This window comes from Physcomitrium patens, chromosome 24, assembly GCF_059467195.1.
Source record: "Physcomitrium patens ecotype Gransden chromosome 24, ASM5946719v1, whole genome shotgun sequence".
In the NCBI taxonomy this organism is placed as follows: Eukaryota; Viridiplantae; Streptophyta; class Bryopsida; order Funariales; family Funariaceae; genus Physcomitrium; species Physcomitrium patens.
In genome coordinates this window covers 3173475-3192909 of record NC_143433.1, presented here as the reverse complement: position 1 = coordinate 3192909, position 19435 = coordinate 3173475, and the positions used below count along the sequence as shown (strand labels likewise).

The 19435-nt window shown below is 39.3% G+C and overlaps 2 protein-coding genes and 1 long non-coding RNA gene across 10 annotated transcripts; 2 read left to right on the top strand and 1 right to left on the bottom strand.

Moving 5' to 3' along the window:
• Positions 1 to 101: 101 nt before the first annotated feature.
• On the top strand, positions 102 to 1454 carry LOC112276496 (uncharacterized). The gene is made up of 2 exons (XR_002968064.2): positions 102 to 405; positions 552 to 1454. It is a non-coding gene; the product is annotated as an uncharacterized LOC112276496 (long non-coding RNA).
• Positions 1455 to 4076: 2622 nt separating this feature from the next.
• Positions 4077 to 8322, top strand: LOC112276801 (uncharacterized). 7 transcript variants are annotated; one of them, XM_090246927.1, is made up of 7 exons: positions 4077 to 4168; positions 4740 to 4788; positions 4945 to 5460; positions 6108 to 6160; positions 6326 to 6548; positions 6855 to 6963; positions 7306 to 8322. In XM_090246927.1, exons 2-7 carry the CDS (start codon positions 4746 to 4748, stop codon positions 7589 to 7591), a joined length of 1230 nt encoding a protein of 409 aa, XP_090103053.1. In that variant the 5' UTR covers positions 4077 to 4168; positions 4740 to 4745; the 3' UTR covers positions 7592 to 8322. The 7 variants fall into 7 exon arrangements, with proteins under 7 accessions (XP_090103053.1, XP_024364275.1, XP_024364274.1 ...); XM_024508507.3 differs by having other exon boundaries at positions 7303 to 8322; XM_024508506.3 differs by having other exon boundaries at positions 6048 to 6160.
• Positions 8323 to 12131: 3809 nt separating this feature from the next.
• LOC112277040 (uncharacterized) lies at positions 12132 to 18595 on the bottom strand. 2 transcript variants are annotated; one of them, XM_024509004.3, is made up of 16 exons: positions 18381 to 18595; positions 17383 to 17674; positions 17016 to 17113; positions 16534 to 16634; positions 16288 to 16366; positions 15930 to 15990; positions 15658 to 15704; positions 15295 to 15387; positions 14968 to 15043; positions 14587 to 14641; positions 14213 to 14329; positions 13651 to 13798; positions 13324 to 13416; positions 12932 to 13000; positions 12702 to 12744; positions 12132 to 12461 (listed from the first exon to the last, which is right to left on the bottom strand). In XM_024509004.3, the coding sequence occupies exons 2-16, from the start codon at positions 17465 to 17467 to the stop codon at positions 12361 to 12363; spliced, it is 1266 nt and encodes a 421-aa protein (XP_024364772.1). In that variant the 5' UTR covers positions 17468 to 17674; positions 18381 to 18595; the 3' UTR covers positions 12132 to 12360. The 2 variants fall into 2 exon arrangements, with proteins under 2 accessions (XP_024364772.1, XP_024364770.1); XM_024509002.3 differs by having other exon boundaries at positions 18522 to 18595.
• Positions 18596 to 19435: the final 840 nt, after the last annotated feature.

The following is a 19435-nucleotide window of genomic DNA, read 5'->3' as shown; positions in this document are numbered from 1 at the left end:
CACGGAATTCACGCATTCAATACTGAATTCATATGACGATCATCTTTCGTTGCTTGATCTCCACGATAGCGAGCTTGACTTTTCCATCCTTCGAGGTCAGTTTTTATTATTAATCACGAGCTCGCTCAAATTTCCACACAGAAATGCACAAAATTCAGGTGCGGTTTGTTGACTTGACGTGGTTTAGAACAACCTTCCGTGCGTATCCATCACAGGCCGTCCAAGACTCGAGTCTTCTCCGGCAAACGCCGTCTTGTTCTATTTGCTTAGGGTGATGAAGTTGTTGCTCATGTGGAGGTACTTCTAGGTTGAAATGTAGACTCTTCTAGAAGTAGGTCTCATGGGCGACGTCGTTTGGTCTCGATCGGGATTCGATCAATTGGCATAGGGGCGTTGAGAGGCGAGGTGAGAAAATTATGCATGAAAGTGGGGAGAGATGTAGTGATTTGGCTCAAGTTGTGAACTTCTTGGAAACGTCGATATCTGCCATTGACGGGCTCCTGTTTTCGCAATAGTTTACTGAGTAATTTGAATGTTTGTACATTCTGCAGTTTTAATGCTGATGAATCTACCGGGTGTATACTTGGTGATTGAGGTGCCATAGCTGAAAGCTGTCTCGCCGGTCTTCAATCTCATTCATGATTTGAATACCGCGACCTCGGCAGGTGCACGAGCGGGAACTTCACAGGAGGAGTTGGCATTGCATTAGCTGATCTGATGGACTTTTGAGGGAGCGCTTCAACAGATTTTCTTTTCTGCTGTGAGCACATCATACGTTATTGCGAAGCAGAAAAAAATAATTAAATGAAGAACCCCATAGCGCTTTGTTTTCTTGTGTCCTTTGCAATCTTCGTGGCCGTCCAACGATATACTGGTGTTGATCCTGTGTACTCGCTCTCGAATCTCGCAATCGATGCAACTCGCATGTACATACGATACAGACTGGATTACAGTAAGCTCTGCCGGCACTACAGCATTGGAGCATATTACTCGTGAACTCTACCATCCTAAGGGAGAATGTTTTAGTAAGTTGTACTGATTGTTTCGAGTCGAGACAATTGCTGCATCCCGATGTGGGTGTTTGTGCGTAATTGGGTAGGGTGCTCCAAGGCTTTCAAGGAGCAGTCACTAGTCATTTAGGTTTGTGTAAGCACAATTACTTTTCAGGTGTATATTTTCTTCGATAGACGGAGATAGAGACGGAGACGAGGTTTAGTTGTCGTGACATTACAGTGTCAAAATAGAAAATTATGCTTCCAGGAACCATTCTAGTAGGCGTGTTGCTATCTAAAGGATTGTGTACCATGACTGTACGAAGAGTTAGAGAAGCAGGATATCATGATGCAAGTACGCCAGAATCTTGTAAACTGGGCACGTAAATTTCAGGAACCCGCTTCGGGATGTAGACAACTTCATTTTTGGATAAAATGAAACTCAAGAATGTTTTCAACTTCCGCACATAGAGTACATTGTGCGTGTGTGTGTGTGTGAATGTGTACGTTTGTCGATGCTAGTGCCTAAACAGTGCAGTATGGTGTAGATTGCGTGAGTTCGTGGGTTAAAACTCCTTGACACTCAATCTGCACGGGAAACTAAACTTCGTTTCACCTTAAGTTCTAGACCAGGTTCACCACTCTCCTTTGAGTTCTGTTATCCACTTGGACTGACTTGCCTTGGTCGCCAAATGAGAATTAGTTCTAGTTTGAAGGAGCAAAAGCGGTGGTGTTGTTATCTGTGAAGTACATTAGCGGTGAGAGTGCTTCTTATACTTACTTCATCTCGATGAGCGCAACGTCGACGTGCTTGAAAGTTCAGCAAAAACAGTGACCTAAGTGGAACTGAAAAAAATGGATTTTAGATAAACAATAATACTCTCATCGACTTCACAAGCTCAACAATCCTCTTGAACGCAATGGGTTCATTTGTTTTGGTGTGTAATTAAGCAGATTCCTCCCCCGGCACTTCACCATCGGAAACAGGGAAAGACGTGTAGAGAATTTCTCTTCATGGAACATCACATCCTCGCACTTAATTCGATACCAGGAATCCTGTAACTGGTCATGGTCAGATAATTCATGAATAAATGTCCCAGACTCACAGATAGAGGATGGCCTCCAATCCACCTGTTCTTGCACTCATCCATACTTTGGTGAGAACAAGTTTTATATTTCCGTGCTATGCAGTGACAACCTTCGGCTAGTTGCTGAATCAGACATTACGGAAGTATCCTATTCCTCTAAATTCTGGTGGTAAACTTCTCTTTGCGATTTGATAAGCAAATCTCACTCACTTCTGTATATATCAGTGTGCTCAGCACACGCTACGAAACAGACCTTGGTGCTGTTTCTGAGCAACCTCGACTTCGACATGCTGGATTTCAAGGGTCTACATGCGATCAACTGCACCAAGCAAGGTTTGCCCGAACATCTTGCACAGAGTGAACACTGTAAGATTCACTCCTCTTTGCTGATGTTACTGCAGCAGTACCCTGCAGGTTTATAACCAACTAAGCACTTCTAATGTACGCAGCTTCCCCACCTCTGGTAGAGTGCATTAGACCAGTTTCGTAGAATTTGAGCATCTATCTGCTTCAACTTTGCATTCTTAAGTTTCTAATGACCGAGGTGACAGAGGTGGATATCCAGCGACTACTTTCACCCAATTCAGAATAGTTTGACATGTCTATGATTATGTAGCCAAGACGCTGCTAATTCTGTATAGAAACAAAAGAATATATCCAGCTGCCCTTAAGCTAAATAACATCATCAACTGATCATGAGAGGGCTGACGGCGATTGAGATATCCACACCATATTGCAGCTCTCTGTCGGCACAAAAAGAAAATTAGCAACAAAACTGTTGCCAATAGTCGGTTTTGTTTTTGTTTGTTTGTTTGTTTGTTTGTTTTTTTTTGTGAACACAAGATGAGTAAATGTGACCCATCTGGCAAACATATATTTTTGTGTCCTGTGCAAAATGTTTTTTGAATTTTGACCATGTGCCTGCTCTACTTTTACATTAGCTTAACAAGAGCTTGTTATTTAGTTTAAACCTTCAGAAGTCATTCTATTATCCATTTGTGTTAAAGTTTGACAGTGACTTTTGAATCATCATTAAATGTTTATTCTGGTTTTTACCTTCTGACAGTTATTAACTAATCTTCAATCAGTTAGTCCAACACTTCTACACAATATGATTCACTTTGGCTACATAGCACTCTACAATCACAGAACTAATCAATTATTTACAAAAAAACTATTCAATATCTTACTTATCTCTCTACATATATTATAATATTTTTACATTAGAAATTCAAAAGCTTGAATATAGTAATACCATTTTATATTTCATTACAATGAATAGTTTTCAAATATGTTGTTAAATTTTTTAAAAGTTTTGAATTTTTGAATCACATACTTTATTTAATAACTTGAATATTGAAGTAAATATTACATCTTTTAACATACACATAATGTGGACATAGCATAAATGTGTAATTCTTTTTTAAGTACAATGATTTTTTTGTTGAACATAATTATTTGACAAATTTATGTTATTCGATTATTTATAAATACAATAAATATGTAATTGAAAAAATAATACGGTAATAGTGAATATAATAAAATTTAGGATAAGTAGTGCAGAAATTTCAATATAGAAATTCTTTTACACTTCAGTCAAATTTGATGTATTTGTAATATTCAAATTCTTAGTTCAGATTTAGCAATTACTGTTATTGAATAAACATTATGTAGGAATGTAAATTGTTTCTTTACTAAAAATTATCATAATTATTTTTACTATTATTATATATTTTGTAAGTATTATTGCAATGCAATACACTCCAAGTCTTACTTTAAACTTTTACGTTTACATCAACTTTAAACTTTTTCGAAATACAAAATATAAATTTCAAGAGGGGAGGCACGATCGATCCCCTCTCACAGCGAACGCCTCTGGAAACGCCTGGACCAGCCGCGCGCAAGCGTCCGCGGCTGTACTACGCGGTAAGTGGCGGCAGACGGCGGTGAGGGCAAAACCTCGTCTCCTCTCCTCACGGGCTTGTCACGGTTCAAGGTGGTGAGAGACGGTGAAGGGTTCTCGACGCTGCCGACGATCGCAAGTCGTGCCAAAACCTTTGGCTCCGCGGCATTACGGTCCTAGTTTCGGTACGCTATTTACTTCCGAATGATTTTGTGTACTTTGTGTGGAATCTGTAGTCGGTATGAAGTCCCGGTTGCGATTTTGTCGTGGAAAACCTCGTTTCTTACGAAGGGTGCTGGGGTTTGAACGAGTTGAGAGAGTGCACTGTGACCGCCATGCCCGAGTTAAGAACTGAGCTTCGACATTAGCTGTGGTACGGCATCAGATGATGTGCGCTGTGCCGGCAGATTGAAGTTGATGAGCCGTAGCTGGCGAAGTTGCGGTCAGTTAGGGTGTTCAGTTTTTGGAAAATTTTCGGAGTGGTAGAGGAAGTGTCAAGGGAACAGGAAAGAATAAAAACAAAAAATAGAAAATAAATAAATATATGGAGTTCAGAGCGAGAAAATGGAATGGACCTTTGGTGCTGGTTATTGGATTGTGTGTAGAGGTCTGTTGTCGACGCGAAGGTTGGCATGGCGGGAATCATCGCCGAGCAGCGGTTTGCTGCATCGAACGCCTGGCATTGGGCTGCATAGGAGGTAAGATGTAGTCGGTAATTTTGGAGGCTGATATAATTGTGTGGCATGGTTGAATCAGGGCGGGATGATTGAACAGGAGGGAGACGCTGCAGGAAGAGATTTTTCTGGTAAGTGCAGTCGCTCTGCCTGTGTGTCGCGATGGGTCTTGTTTAGGTCTAACGTCGTCTACGAAGTTTGGACTTGAGCGTGCATATTGTTGTGTTGATCTCCGCGTGCTAAGCCAATCGTTTTGAAATTTGAGCTGAGGTTGCACGGGATTGTAGTGGTGGCGTGGGGGACTCAGGGAGAAGGTGCAGAAGTGAAGGACATGAGAGGTGGTATGACGCAAGCAAAAAGGGGAAGCTCTCGTAGAATACAACAGCGAGGGAATTGGTCAGAAGAGAGTATGAAGGAAGCTATTAAGGAGGTCAAGAAAGGGACAGCCTCCATAGGTAAGATTGGAGAGAAGTACGGAATTCCCGAGTCGTCAATCCGGGACTGGCTAACCGGGAAAACATCTTCCAAGAAGAAAGGTCCTCGCACTGTTCTGACGAAGGAGGAAGAAGACTCGATGGTTGACTGGTGTTTAGAGATGCAAAGAAATGGACATCCTATTACGTTCTACATGCTCCGAAGGAAAGTTGCAGATGTGTGCCAGGGAAGAGAGACTCCATTTAGGAATGGAGTACCTGGTAAAAGCTGGATGGACTGGTTTCGCAAGCGTCACCCAACTGTTATGATCGAGGCTGCTCATGCTCTGAAGGGCAAGAAGAGGAGTGACACACCGAGAGCATTACTAGGTAACGTGTTTTTCATGTGGGAACACACTCATACTTCCTGACCACACTGGTTTGCCTTGCATTTTCTTTGCATTCGCTTGTTATGTCATTGTAGCGACGAGGCTTATATCTCAAACTTTTCGTTGCCTTGTTTCAATTAATTAAACTTTTCTATTAAATGTTGTATACATTTCGACTACACGCGAGAATATTAGCTTGAGTGCATCGAAATGAGATCTCTTACTTCATGTCCAAGTTTATAATTCTCGTTCAAAGAAACCTAGTGTTTGGCCTGTTTATCGTCTCTACAAGTTTTCCTAGTTACTTTTTCCAGGCATTACTGGAATAGATATTTACAATTATTGGCTATTCTGTATCCACATTGTTCCATGCGCATTATCTACAATGCAATATCATGTAATTAGACAGAGCTTGTGTTGGTATTATTAATGTAACTCTCTCAGACAATCTGTTTTTTCTTTCATGCTTAGTAGTGAAATTTTGCCTATATCATCTTCATGTAGTGTAGTTTGTGAATGTTCTCACATCCTAGCTAGTAAGAATAGACTTGCAGAGTTTTCCAAGGATAGGTCTGACGGAGGAAACAGATGGCTTGATTGCAAGGGAAGAAGAAGATGCAGTGAACAGAGATTTGTTTGGGGCTGCAGGTAGCGAACCATCGCCGATGGACTCCCATGATCCGCGTGACATCATGCTTCAGGTTTGTTTCATTTTTCGGTGGTTTGAGCTGGTCTTCTCACTCCTTGAATAACCTGGACAACGAGGAACTGCACCTTGTTTTTCATGAGAATTTTGGTAATGATAATGAGAACCTATGAGTTGGAATTACGGAGCAGTTTTTTGAATCCTATGCTTGCTTCAATAGTTGATGCAGCAGGAGCCTCACATGGATGGCCAGCTTCAGGCGCAGATTCCGAATCAGATGCAGAATCAGATGCAAACACCAATGTCGGCTCAGATGCAAGGCCATCTTTCGGGCCAAATCTCATCACAGCTCCCAACCCAGCTTACGCCTCAGCTCGCACCTTCCAGGGGATTGGAAGCTGTTAACCAGGAGGAGAGTACTCCCGGCTATGAGCCATGGAAAGGTGATTGTTTCTATTCTCTTTTCTACTTACATGAGGGAATAGTTTTTGGCGAGCCATGCTGCATAGTGGATCAGACACTTTGTTTCGTTGTATGGTCTATTTTTATGCATCAACATTTTTTCTTTTCTTAAGCCGAGGACATTAAATCAGTCATTCACAATAACTTCAAATTTTGCGTAAAAGTCACGGTTCTAAACATTCTGTGCTGGCTTCAAATAATTGGAGCTCTGGACCTTTTTAATGTCCGCAGTGTAACCTGAAGCTTTGTTGTTAATTTTGTGAGTGAATTATATGCTTTTTTAATAGGTCAGGAGCGTGGAGATCAAGATCACGAACGTGATGAAGCTGGTAGGAATGGATTTGACAGTGAGGATAGTGGCAGTTTTCCTTCCAGCAATTCCAATCCAGGAGGCAGGTACGTAGTGTTCACAACACTGAAACTGATGAACCTGTTGCTTATGTTGGGTCTCAAGTTTCCAGCTTGATTGTAGCTAATTTTGGGAAGTTATTGTCACAGTAGGGATTTTATGTATTGATTTTGCCGAGCGAGCTTTGTGAATACATTGCATTATCATTTTCGTGTTAGCGAATAGGAGAAACTTGTCACAAACATTGCAAGACTAACAAGAATACCATATAATGTTTTGCCAGTTTTACAAGTGCATATTTGTGTTTGCATGTGTTTAATGCTTGCATGGAGTGCTTGGTTTTGGAGTTCTCGTTCTTTTAAGCACTTGTTAATTTTCTGGTGCAGAAGATGGACTGAGTTTGTGGAGGGCATGGCTGGATTAGAACGGGCTATCAGAGAAAGTGAAGAACGCAAGGATCGTCGACTTGAGCGGCAACTTGAAGCAAACGAACGCATTGCTACCAGTTTGATTGTGGCCCTTGGTCAAGTTTCTGAGTGTTTACGAACCATCGGCTCTAGAGGAATGGGTGGTGGAGATTTAGGGCAAGCTGTGAGTGCTCTTGGAAATTTGGGAGGATTGAGTGCTGAATTGAGTGCCGGATTGAGTGGTGGTCTTGGGGATCAGCAGCCCTAATACGTATGAAATGCTAGGTTGCTTAATGTACTGGAATAATGAACAAAAAGCAGATCAATCCGAAATGGCAGATAAGTTTCCGTTCACAGAGACCAGACCCTAGCTCCTGGATAGGTAAGCAAAAGTTTCTTGCAGGGTTAGTGGGGAACAGGATGCTCAGGTTGGGGTGGTTAATGTTTTGCAAGTACCGGAAATGCTCGGGTTACTCGTATCGACATCATGATTGCAGACTCCTCGTGGCGGTAGCTACACTTGGAGGTAGATACGTACTGTCACTACGACTACAAGAGTCGAGCACAAATGATCAGCGTGACAAGATTGCATTTTGGTGCAGAAGGAGAAGTTTGTCTTCGGTTCTGGTTAAACTCACGTGCCACCTTGTGGGAATTGGGAGAGTAGTGTCTTCTGGTAGATTCTGAGATGTACAGTGTAAGATCTGTCAAGTGCAGCTACCCGTGGGTCGTTACGATATCATTATACGAAGTGTTTTGAATCTGTTAGGGATATAACTTGTAAAGTCGTAAATTAGAAATTCAACTACCAGAACTGTGGCTAGGACCACTTGTTTCTTGGCCTGCCAAGAGAATATCTATATTATAGTTGGCAAGTTTCTTGAGACTCCATCTCCATGCTGAAACTCCGCATCTTGTGAAATCAGAGTTTATTTGGGAAGCTAAGAGTGTTGAGGCAGGTCTTCACACCAAATTCTCCCAAATGTAAGTATTAACCTATTTTTGATGTGGTCAGAGGGTCTAGTGGTTGTCTTAAAATGATAACCTCACACATGCTTCTTCGACTACATGTGGTGCTCTGTTGCTCTCGGGAGGACGTGTCCAGAACAAGCCCTCTGCCTTGTTATCAGTGTTGACCTCTACCTTCTGTTTTAAGTATGCCTGTTTACCATCTCACTTACCAAGGCGTGCACTGCAATTTTTTGTAGCTGAGTCGTTAATTTAATTAAACGAGGAAAGTGTGTTGTCTGATTTGTCCAAGGGATGTGGACAAGTACGTGTTTGTTTGCTTCATTTGGAAATCCACTAACCATTGCTCACGGGAAGATGAAGGCAGAAGAGGAGTTAAGAACGTGTTTTCAGCAAAAGCACTAAATTACTTTTCTTTTACTTAAGTTTTAAGTCTGCAAAAGTAGATTAATATGACTCATTGACTTGATCATGTTTTTTAAAAAGGTACCAAGAAATTAAAGTTTTTAAAACCAAGAAAGAAAAAAAGAAGAAGACGAAGAAGAAAAAGACAAAACAATTGGACACAAATGATGTGATTACTTGTAACATATCACTTGGTATTGAAATGGAAGCACTTCATAGCAATAGATTAGAAAATGTATGCTGAATGTGAGATATTATATAAACATGAGGTATACATTGGAATACATACATCATGTGAATTGATGTGCTAAAATTTATATAACTTGTTTTCAAACATAAAATGTGGGTTTGAATAAGTCTGTTGTACTGTGGAATAATTGTTTCCACCTTTTTGGGTTTTGTAATTAATGTGCAGAGTGTAACTAGTGCAGTAGTTTTATTTGAAGTATGGAATTTGATTGGTTTTTGGTAAATAGAACAGAAAGGACCACAAAATTGATAAGCAAACGATGATCCAAATTTTTGATGTCACAAGCAAGTAACGAAGGGGAAAAGAAACCTTTCAATGTGAAAGTTTAGTGATCATACTTATATCTTTGGCTAGGTGAACAGTACAACCCAACTGACCTAGCTCAGTTGGTAGAGCGTAGAGTGATAGAGCAATGTAGTGGTGAGGCTCCATGAAATCTGGAGCCGCACCTTAACAATCTGAAATTATCAAAATGTTTGTTTTTTGAGTGATTTGTGAGCTTAATAGTTTGAAAATAGTTGGAGAAGCACTGCAACACTCTAGGAGATTGCAACACAACAATTTGCTAATAGATTAGGGAGTAGGAAATACAAATCTGTATTTTATAATATGCCCAACCATTGAGCAAATATATAATTGGAAGGATTAGAGTGATTTAGGAATTTCTAATTCCAGATTCAATAGGGTCCATTGTAGAGAAACAAAGTGCAACATTAGGAATGGAGAGGAAAGTAGATAGAGGGCATAGAAAGGCTAGACTTAGAGTGCTCCAAAAGAAATAGCATACATATTATGAAGCAAGGCACAAGTTATGGCATCAACACATATAAGACAAGGGAGTAAGATGGAGTTGGCAAAGGAACCATACACAACAACAATTCTCCATATAACTTCACAAGTAAGCCCTCTATTCGTAGACTCAATCTAAGAAACTCAAATAAGTTTTGATAACTTTAAAAGCCTCAATTTGGAGGAAAGACACTCTAAAGGGAGCTTTGAGATTTAATCTCTCTATTTTCCATTGGAGGGAGAGTGTCGGCCGATGCAACTACAATACGAGCAAGACATATTATTGCAAAAAGACAATGGAGGTACACTTCCAATAGAGACAAAAGAGAACTATCTCATCAATTAAAGGAATATTAGAATTGCATCACCTTCTCATATCTTTTATCAAAATCAAAACCCCAATCAACCAGATAGGATAGATAACTTGAGCCATACTGACAAAACCAATCCAACACACTATAGACAATCCAACCATCATATATGAGAACATTATTGCATAAGATATTAGCATTGACACATTACACAATAGAAACTCCTAAGACATTTATACAAACAAAATAGGATGGTGCAAAAGACTTTATTCAATCTAATTCTCAACTCAGATTATCATACCAGTACATAGAGGTAGATAAGCTCCTAAGGCTTGGATAACAAATGAAACCAAAAGTAGAAATGTTGATACAAGCATTTGAAATCAACACATCAATTCTTTGTATTCCAAACACACCCATGCAAGTAGAATCAAAGATATCACAATCATACCTTAAAGACAATATAATCAAAGTTAACCTTAGCGTAAGCACAATGTAATAATTGCAAGAATAAACCATACATGAAGAGAGGCATATCTTAGTAGGATACTTGAAGAGAAATCTAAAACCAAGGATATTACATGAATGGATTATCCATGTCCTTTACAACTTGTATTCTTCAACTATAATACTTAGAAGAAGTTGCTTTAAGGTACAATTTACTAATGAACATGGCACAATACAAATATTATCCAAACAATACAAATTCAATAACTAAGATTTTTTTTTACTATTTGGCAAGTTGACTTTGATCCCAAATCTTTATTAATCTCTTATCATACTACATACCCAATTTAGATTCAATTTAGGAAACTCTAACTCTTATTTTGTACTCTACAATTTTTTATGGAAGCATTTAGTAGCATTGGAGAGGTGATTGCCATAGATTCTACAAAACTTACAAAAATAAAGTTACAAGACCTAGAGTCTACATCTAGTCAATGACATTACAAAACTCTTCCACTTAATAGTATTATTTAATTTTTTAGGAGCCAAAAAAAAACACACTATCAAATATAGTGGCTTACTAATACAATGCAATAGATGCTAAAGTACCAAACATCATGCAAAGTACTATACACTCAATTGGAAAGAAGATAAAAAACGACCATATAGCAAATCTACTAATTCAGAGAATTCAATAGCAATTAATCTCAATCCACCCAAACTAAATAGTGGAGATGAAGAAATCTTGAAGAATAACAAGCACGACTCTTACAAAACACCCACCCCAATGTCCCAAGGAATGCAATTTATATGGATAGAAAAAAGCAACAAAATAATCCTAAGAGACAAAAAACTTAATTAACTAGAAGAGATCATTTCTTACAACTCTACATTAATACACCTCCAATCCTAGTTGGCATTAAGAATTGAATATCAATAAGAGAAGCCATTACAAGGGCACATCACTTTGGTGCTAATAAGAGCCAACTATGATTGTTCCTTGGAAACACTTGTGTATAAGATCAGTGATGTTTTCTTATGTACATTGCAGTTGCAACATGCACTCAAGAAATATGACTAGATAACAACCACAATGCAAATGCACATAATCAATTCTACAAGTGGAAATTACTAAGAGAAATAACGGATCTAATTTCTTGAGACTTTGGACAAATATACTCTAGCAACCAAAATAGAAAACTATAAACACCACTCCAATTTGCAATTAGATGGCCATAATCTCCTTTGACAATCAACTCATAATGATCAAACACATTATAATAAGTACTTGAAGTAATTGTCCTTTATAGCCAACAACTATCAAGATCCTATATTAGAAGGTGTAAAAGAAATAACACACATAGCTTAGAAAGAAGAATTCAATAGTTTACACTAGGAAGATTTCAATATGAAATCATATTTGATCTTCTTTGCTTTCTTTAAGCAAAAACTAGAGGTGGAAAAAACAAATATAATACATGATTAGCGGCCTAATTGTGGCCTTATATAATGTCTAGTATTTGGAAAAGGACTAAAAGGCATAAAAAAAATGCAAAGAAATATGGGATCTCATGCAAAATTTGCATCCAAAATTAGATATCATTCTATTACAGAAACACAAATTTATTCACATCAACTACCTCGAAGATAAGCACAACTTGAATTTATGAAATGACCTCTTATTTGAAATACATTGATATATTCTGCACTAAATAATAGTCTTACAAGCAAAACTGCTATATTGACCTCCTCCAAGCTAATAACAAATATACAAGAATGCAAAATTATCCTGGCAAAGCCAATATATAGATTAATAAGTGAACTACCTCAAGCTATTAAGACTCCTGACAAAACCCTCAGCTGCAATTACAAAATGATCTCATCATGGACGCTGATGTTGAGAGTCTTGTGAGGTAGGACAATGCAATTAACGACAACAACCTCATCCTCAACGGCCACGTCTTCTCCTGTAGATAACAAAATTCCTTCAAATCAATAATACATTCGAGTAAATTCAGCAACTTTGCAAACGAGGACTGCAAAGATGGTAGAAGCTAGAAGATGATCACAAAAGGATGCCACAAATCTTCCACATGTATCACAACGAAATCTCCAGTTGATGAATGAGTCAAGTGTGAAACCAAACCTATGGAAATCAATTAATCAACTAATGAAAAGGCCTGTCAAGTTGGATATGCAAAACGAACCAAGAATAGTGATGCCCAACTTGGAATTGTAATCACCTCCTCCCTGCATACAACAATCAGACAACCAAATGATCCGAAAAAAGTTACATTCAAATAAAAACAAAACTTGCTGAGTACACTGGCGTAAAACGTCAAGTAACGATATTCCTCATGCCTTATTAGTTGCACGATTAGGACGACGAATTTAGATTCTACTTGAGACGGATTATCAAAATTAGGTTGAAGTTAACCTGAACTCGAGCCCATTTTCCCAACGAAGACTTCCAGCCAACTATGGAGTTCATCACAACAGCATTTTCCTGGAATATTTGTCTCAAAACATATCAGAATGCTGAGTGATGTGCGAAGCTAAGATGACATACACGTGCATCAAACCAGTGGGCCTTGCACTTCTACTAACATACCGTGTGAGGTATTCGTCACACTAACGATCAAGTTGGAATTTCACAGCAATAAAATGCATATTGTTAGTGATTGCCTCGAGAGGAAGTCCATAAACATTGTCATGAAAGCAGATCCCAAGAGTGATGGCAAAGCGATTTCAAGACTTTCATTGAACTGCACTAAACAGACACGAGAATAGTCTCGATGTAGTGTTTTTAGTAAAAGACGAAATACGAACCTTGATTTCAACATCATCAAGGATGATGCACCCTACGAGCCGAACACCAGGGCCTATGCGAGCATTGGCAGATATAGAGACATTGGGTCCCAGCTGTCAACAACCATCCCACAATTCATCAGAAAATCATCATGAAAGCCCGGTGATAAACACCAAGCAGACGATCCAGCAGTTAAGCCAGTCAGGCTTTAGTACAGCGGAAGATCCAGCAAGGGCGTAAATTACTAACATAATAGCAAACCACCCATAGAAAACGGGGAGTTGACGAGTATCACCGACTTGAATTTTCAACCACACCCATGTTGCCAATTGGAAATGAACCTTTACCTTAGCAGTTGGATGAACTTTGGCAGACCTATGAATGAAAACGTCTCCTATTATTGTAGGAGACTTTTGGCCCTCTCCAGAAGTCAAAAGCTCAGGCTGAGTCGCTCTGTACTGTGCTAAGTAGAGAGACGAGCACCGGAGAGACATACTGAAATGAATTCCTTTCATTATCAGTAACTAAGATCCATCATGATCTCAAAACAAAAAGCTTGAATCAAAAGAAGAACTAGTAGAAAAGTGAATAGTATCGTTAAACAAACAAATCAGAACAAGGCAACAAGTAATGTGCCTGGGAGCTATAGTTTTGGGAGCCCAAAAGACCAACACAAAAGCACATGAACGTGTTGAATTTTAGATGAGGTCAGCATTTGAAAAAACAATTACTTCGGCGACATTTGCACAGGGTTCTTCCACATAAAGTCAATGAATAACATCCCTACAATGACGGATGAGTCCCCAAGAAGCTGGAACATTAAAGGATCTGGAGAAGGTACAACAAAATTTCACAAATTTCCACAGTGAAGCATGTAATAAAGAGAGTACTGCAAGATCCATAACTCACCCTGGTGTTTTAATCTGCTCCCAAAAATCATTGGTTTCAAAGGTGTAGAGTTTCTTCTTGCCAGCAAGTGGGGTAAGGATATCTTGATCAAGCCTCATAAAATCAGCTTGCATAAGTCTGGAAAACTTCCATGGTTTATGTTAAAAAGTGCACATTAAAAACATCAATGAACAAAAATGTTGTTCCAGTATTATCGTTTCAACAAAATAAATTCCGTCATCCAGTCTCTTGAGATGATCCCCAGAAAAAACATTCATGGTAGTCAGACTTCGTCCCATACAGGGCGAACAAAATTCAAGAAAATTTTTCTTCAGTCTATTCGTACCAATTGATGCAGGAAAAAAAATCCTCTACAATGTCAGAAAGAAACTCACCTATTGTTAGTCGGAGTAGGACGGAGCTCGAAACTTGTCGTGTGACTCAGACTTGCTGCAAGTATTATTGCAATTTTTAACTTTGCCGACAAATAGGAGGTTTCAGGCAATAAAAACATTTTCCCAGTATGAGCAACTCAGTTGACAAGAAAGCAAGATATCTTACATGTTAAGTGATTAAGTTCAGTCAAAACGTGAGTTAGAGGGTTTGGCTGCAACCATATTTATCATAAGAGCTTCTTACAGAAGCTCTCATCATTGATAAAACTGACTCATGATGATTCCAAAATAGCTTGCATGTTAACCAACGAGGTTCGTGTACATGAGGAGAAAACCCACGAAGAGAAAAGAGAACCGAGAAACTCAAAGATTCATGCTTACTTGATGTGACGTCTCCGATGGCTTTAAAGATCTCTGGTGTGAATATATAAACTCCACAATTGATGAAGTCACTCACCTGTGGAACAACCACAATGTCAAGGAAATCATGCGATGATTTAAAAACCTCGCTGGTGGCTTTTTGATTGTCCTCTGAATACACTACGGAAATGCAGAAATATCAATTAGGTTCTAAAAACATTATTAGAATTAAAGTGGTTAAAGACACACAAGAGAAAACTTTTGAAGAGATCCATACAACAAGGTTTTAAAAGCAGTTTAAATTTTTCAAAAGTATTAATTCTAAAATTTCTAGATTCAGAAGCTTACGAACGTCTCTGGCTTCTCGGCATAATGAAGTAACTCGCCAGTTTTAGGATCGGCCACCAACTCCCCGTATTCGCTTGCCACTTCTTTAGAAACCTGCAGACCACGTATTTCTCCAGAAAAACTATCAAAATTCACCTATTCTGGATTCAGCAACGGCAAAAAAATAATAGAGCGCTTCTGACAAGACGAACGAATAACAAACACAGAAGATGACGTCAGGTATGAAAGACGGATATAGACAAAAGACACATTTGATAAATCTTTCATGTTCAATCTTTTCGAGTGCAGAATGATTTACTTGGATATATTCAAATTCTTAGATAGAAAGATCCAAAGGTATTTATTAAGGATTAAAAAAAACACCTTCTTGACTAACAGCGTGCCAATACCCCCATGGTTTCTGTGAGCCTCTGCAGACATACGTGGATCACATCAGTGAGCAGGGGAGATTGTTATCAATGACATCTACTCACTGCCAAAGAAGTAGCAGGGCTACAAGTGTTATACAACATGAGAAGCTTCTGCAATGCTTACAAAAGTCGCTCGACCTCCAGACTACCACGTCAAAGTGAATGGATCTGAAGAAGTTAGAAAGTGAATAACTTTGTTAATAGATTTGCTTGCAACCAGCTTACCAAGCATTTTTGTCAAAGGAAAGCTGCAGCATACATCGCAGTTCAATACAACAATATCAGTCTGCACAGAACAAAAACGAGACCAGATATCAGTATTATCCTGCCAGAATTATATCAAGGTCAGAAATATTCAAGTGTTGCTAATTTTCAAGAGGTGTGATTTTCCGAACTTCGAGATGAACATGCCTGCGGCATTACTTCGATGAATTGATGTCAAAGATGAATCCTCTTGATTAAAAAATAATGGTTAAAACATGATCATTTCACAAACGCGTGATATTGCCTTCACAAGAACCTAAATGGAAACACGTTAAAGATGCTCTGTAGACACACAGTGATACAAAAAACCAGGGCTTACAGGGTCATCTTCCAAGAGGAGGTCCTGGAAATTGTACAGGCCGCCAGCAGATCCATGAGGTTTGTCTTCACGCAAATACCTGCAGCCAACTCCACACGCTAAGTTACGAGTAAAGAGCAAATAGATCACTAAAATACCAGATTTAAATTTTCCTTATTGTTATTATTATTATTATTATTATTATTATTTAAGTAATGAATTTGCAATTAAAGAGCATTAGTGCTCCACATTGATGTATTAGCTCACCTCACAGGAACTTTAAGGTCGTTTGAAAGTGCAGATATATAGAGAGAAAATTCTTTCTCCTCATAAAATCCAATAAGAAACACCTGTGCCAAGTCCAATATCTGCAACGTGCAATCAAATACAATTAGACCTTTGCCGACGGGTAATTGTTAAAACACAACAATTTCCTAAGGTTAACAGTTAGTCTTAAGAGTTCACGATCTTCTTAAGAGTAAAACTTTATATTGTTGTGAGAATAGGAAGGGTAGAGTTAACATATTAACTTACAAGGACAATGCCTCAGTGGTTACATCTGATCTGTTTTATACGGTTCTTCTAATCCAGACATTTAAATAGATAGCATCAATCGAAACATCTGCTTGTTTTGCCGCACTCATATGACAATAAGTCAACAGGTACCTTGCCATGAACCTCAAATCGTATAAAAATCATACGGCATTCCTCAACTTCTCAAATCAAGATACCAAAGTTCAAGTGCGTACCTTTTTGCAAGCAAGAATTGGGTGGTGAACCATAGGCTGGCCCGCCAAGGGAAACAAAGGCTTGGCCACGTTGAAGGAGAGAGGCCGGAAGCGAGTACCTACATACTCACAACTAAGATATCAATACAAATCATTCGAATATTACAACCCAATAAGTACGTTCTAAATTAATCGAATATGAAGGTTACTTACTTCACCGAAAACACATTGCATTTACACTGAGACTATCACTTCTCGACAGCAGGACTATTCTAGTAACAAAAGAGTCTACGTACTCGAAGAATCTAGTGCTTGATTGCGCTCAGATTGCTGATACAGACCTAAAACAATCTTTGCAAACACCTATGAATAAGGTAAGCAGACATACCTTTAGTAGGACCTCCCATCATAATGACGGCCACAGTCTTTTTCTGAGAACTTGTTAAGTTCAATGCTTCATTAGTGAGACCCATATTGCGACGCTTCCGTTTGAGACGAATAAATCAGTGAAAATCTCGCTCCAATGCCAAAACAGAGAAAAGATTGAACAAGAACACTGAGCCGACCCTTTTAGGTGCACAATCACTGGACTCTACCACCTTCACGCACGATTCTCCCTTTCTTAAATAGAAAAGTGGATTGTACTTCTTCAAAAATTAGAATCCAAAGCTCACACTTTACTGCAAAACACACCAACAACACTCAAAGTTCAATCACTACACACAAATCTAAGCGTAGGTGCTTGGATGAGGTAAACCCAACTTCGTTGGATTGATCCACATAATTCATACTGCATGGTTAAATAACGGAATGAAGTTTCCTTGGGATTCAAGGCTTATGCATTCAACAACTATGGAGATGGTTGATGCATGAAGCTTTTGATACACCACTTCTTTCACTAACATAATTGGCAATTGGTACAATTTCCTAGGATGCCCTTCTCTGCACTCTGGCCCTGAGTAAAAGAGGCTTGACGTAATCGACAGAAGACAAAACGGGCAAAGAAACTGTACAAGCGTTATGTTTTCAAACTTCTAGCCATATCCGTTACCATCATAAAACCTATCCAACCACTCACTTGCTACATTACATAACCTCTCTTAGAGTGAGGAAGACAAGACAAATTGCCCTTTGATTCATTGTGACGCACACTCGAATCACTCACTCACCTTGAATTGTCTCAAATACGTCTCACACAATGACGGCAGCTTAGCTCAATGAATGTTAGCTTCATTCCTAATCTAAATCCTAGTTGCACCTCGATGCACCCAACACAATGCAAGTGCCAAACAATAAACAGAAACAAAAACAACTAAACTAATAAATAAATCAACCACTGAGATCTCTACCGCTGCGCATTGAATAAGCTCAAACAGTGCTCACTACCAGGATCCACCCGAAGCACGACGCGCATCACGTACGCTTTCAGCACAACGCATTCAATGAGGAGAGCGCAGAGGTGGAAATTTCCTAATCAAAACCAGGCTCTCACCCAGAAACAATCCAGACCACACCAAATCAACCTACCTGCTCCAATCTTGAGCCTCAGCGCACCAAATTCGTGAGACACCAGCGACGCAATCTTACTTCCGACCGACAACCCTCACGCACGATTGTCCGTCCCCCGCCATTGCCTCAGAACCTTCAAGCTCTGCTACCAGAATCAGATCCAACCTGCGGCTACATTTCACCCTGCTCCATATCCATCTTCCGTTCACCTAGACTGACAGCGACAACAAACCACCAAACTCCTCAGCCACTCAGATCTTCCCCGCGGTAAATTTCTTAGTATCAACCGATTCTCTGCTCCCAGGTACCGCGCATGCACTTGAAGCACGTTGCGTAACTCCATGACCGATTCACCGTTACTTCATGGCGAATCTCTCTCCCTCCCTCGACATTATTCCTGTTATCCGAATGAGCTAAAAGTGATCAATCAACGCAGACATGGATTTTTATTTCTTATGTCCAACTGCTTTAGATGGCATTGAAGTATTCCGTAAGCACAGTCAGAGATCTACGAGGAGTAAAGTCCGCTAAGCAAGACAGACAGACAGACTGAATGCTTTTCTCTGATGCCGAAGAAGAAGAAGACCGACCACAGACCCCGCCAACGCACCCGACGTCACTCTCCGCAGTGTGAACGCAATCACAACCACATCCTCAAATCAGGTCTCGATTGACGTGTCCAAACGAGATCCCCTGAAATATTCCGCTCTGATGTGCAAAAAAATGATAATTGGTGTTGAAACAAGTTCGTGTTATCAATGGACGTGTAAAATTGGGTAAAATGGATGGGATGATGAATACAATAAGTAGAGTATATAGAGTGAATGTTGAAACACACATGCACCTAATTTATAAGTAACTAGTGGAAACTTGTGCCATTGGCAACTAAAAAAAACATTGTAAATTATGTGTTGTAAATTAATTTTTTGTTT

Excerpts from the sequence above, each read along its gene's own strand:
- LOC112276801 (XM_024508504.3), top strand. The coding sequence starts at position 4,746 with ATGATTGAACAGGAGGGAGACGCTGCAGGAAGAGATTTTTCTG. Across the intron at positions 4,789-4,944 it reads TGCAGGAAGAGATTTTTCTG|TGGTGGCGTGGGGGACTCAG; the intron begins GTAAGTGCAGTC and ends ACGGGATTGTAG. Across the intron at positions 5,461-6,047 it reads CACACCGAGAGCATTACTAG|ATGGCTTGATTGCAAGGGAA; the intron begins GTAACGTGTTTT and ends CGGAGGAAACAG.
- LOC112277040 (XM_024509004.3), bottom strand. The coding sequence starts at position 17,467 with ATGGGTCTCACTAATGAAGCATTGAACTTAACAAGTTCTCAGAAAAAG. Across the intron at positions 15,705-15,929 it reads TCCTTTGACAAAAATGCTTG|AGGCTCACAGAAACCATGGG; the intron begins GTAAGCTGGTTG and ends GTATGTCTGCAG. Across the intron at positions 12,462-12,701 it reads GTTGGGCATCACTATTCTTG|GAGAAGACGTGGCCGTTGAG; the intron begins GTTCGTTTTGCA and ends TGTTATCTACAG.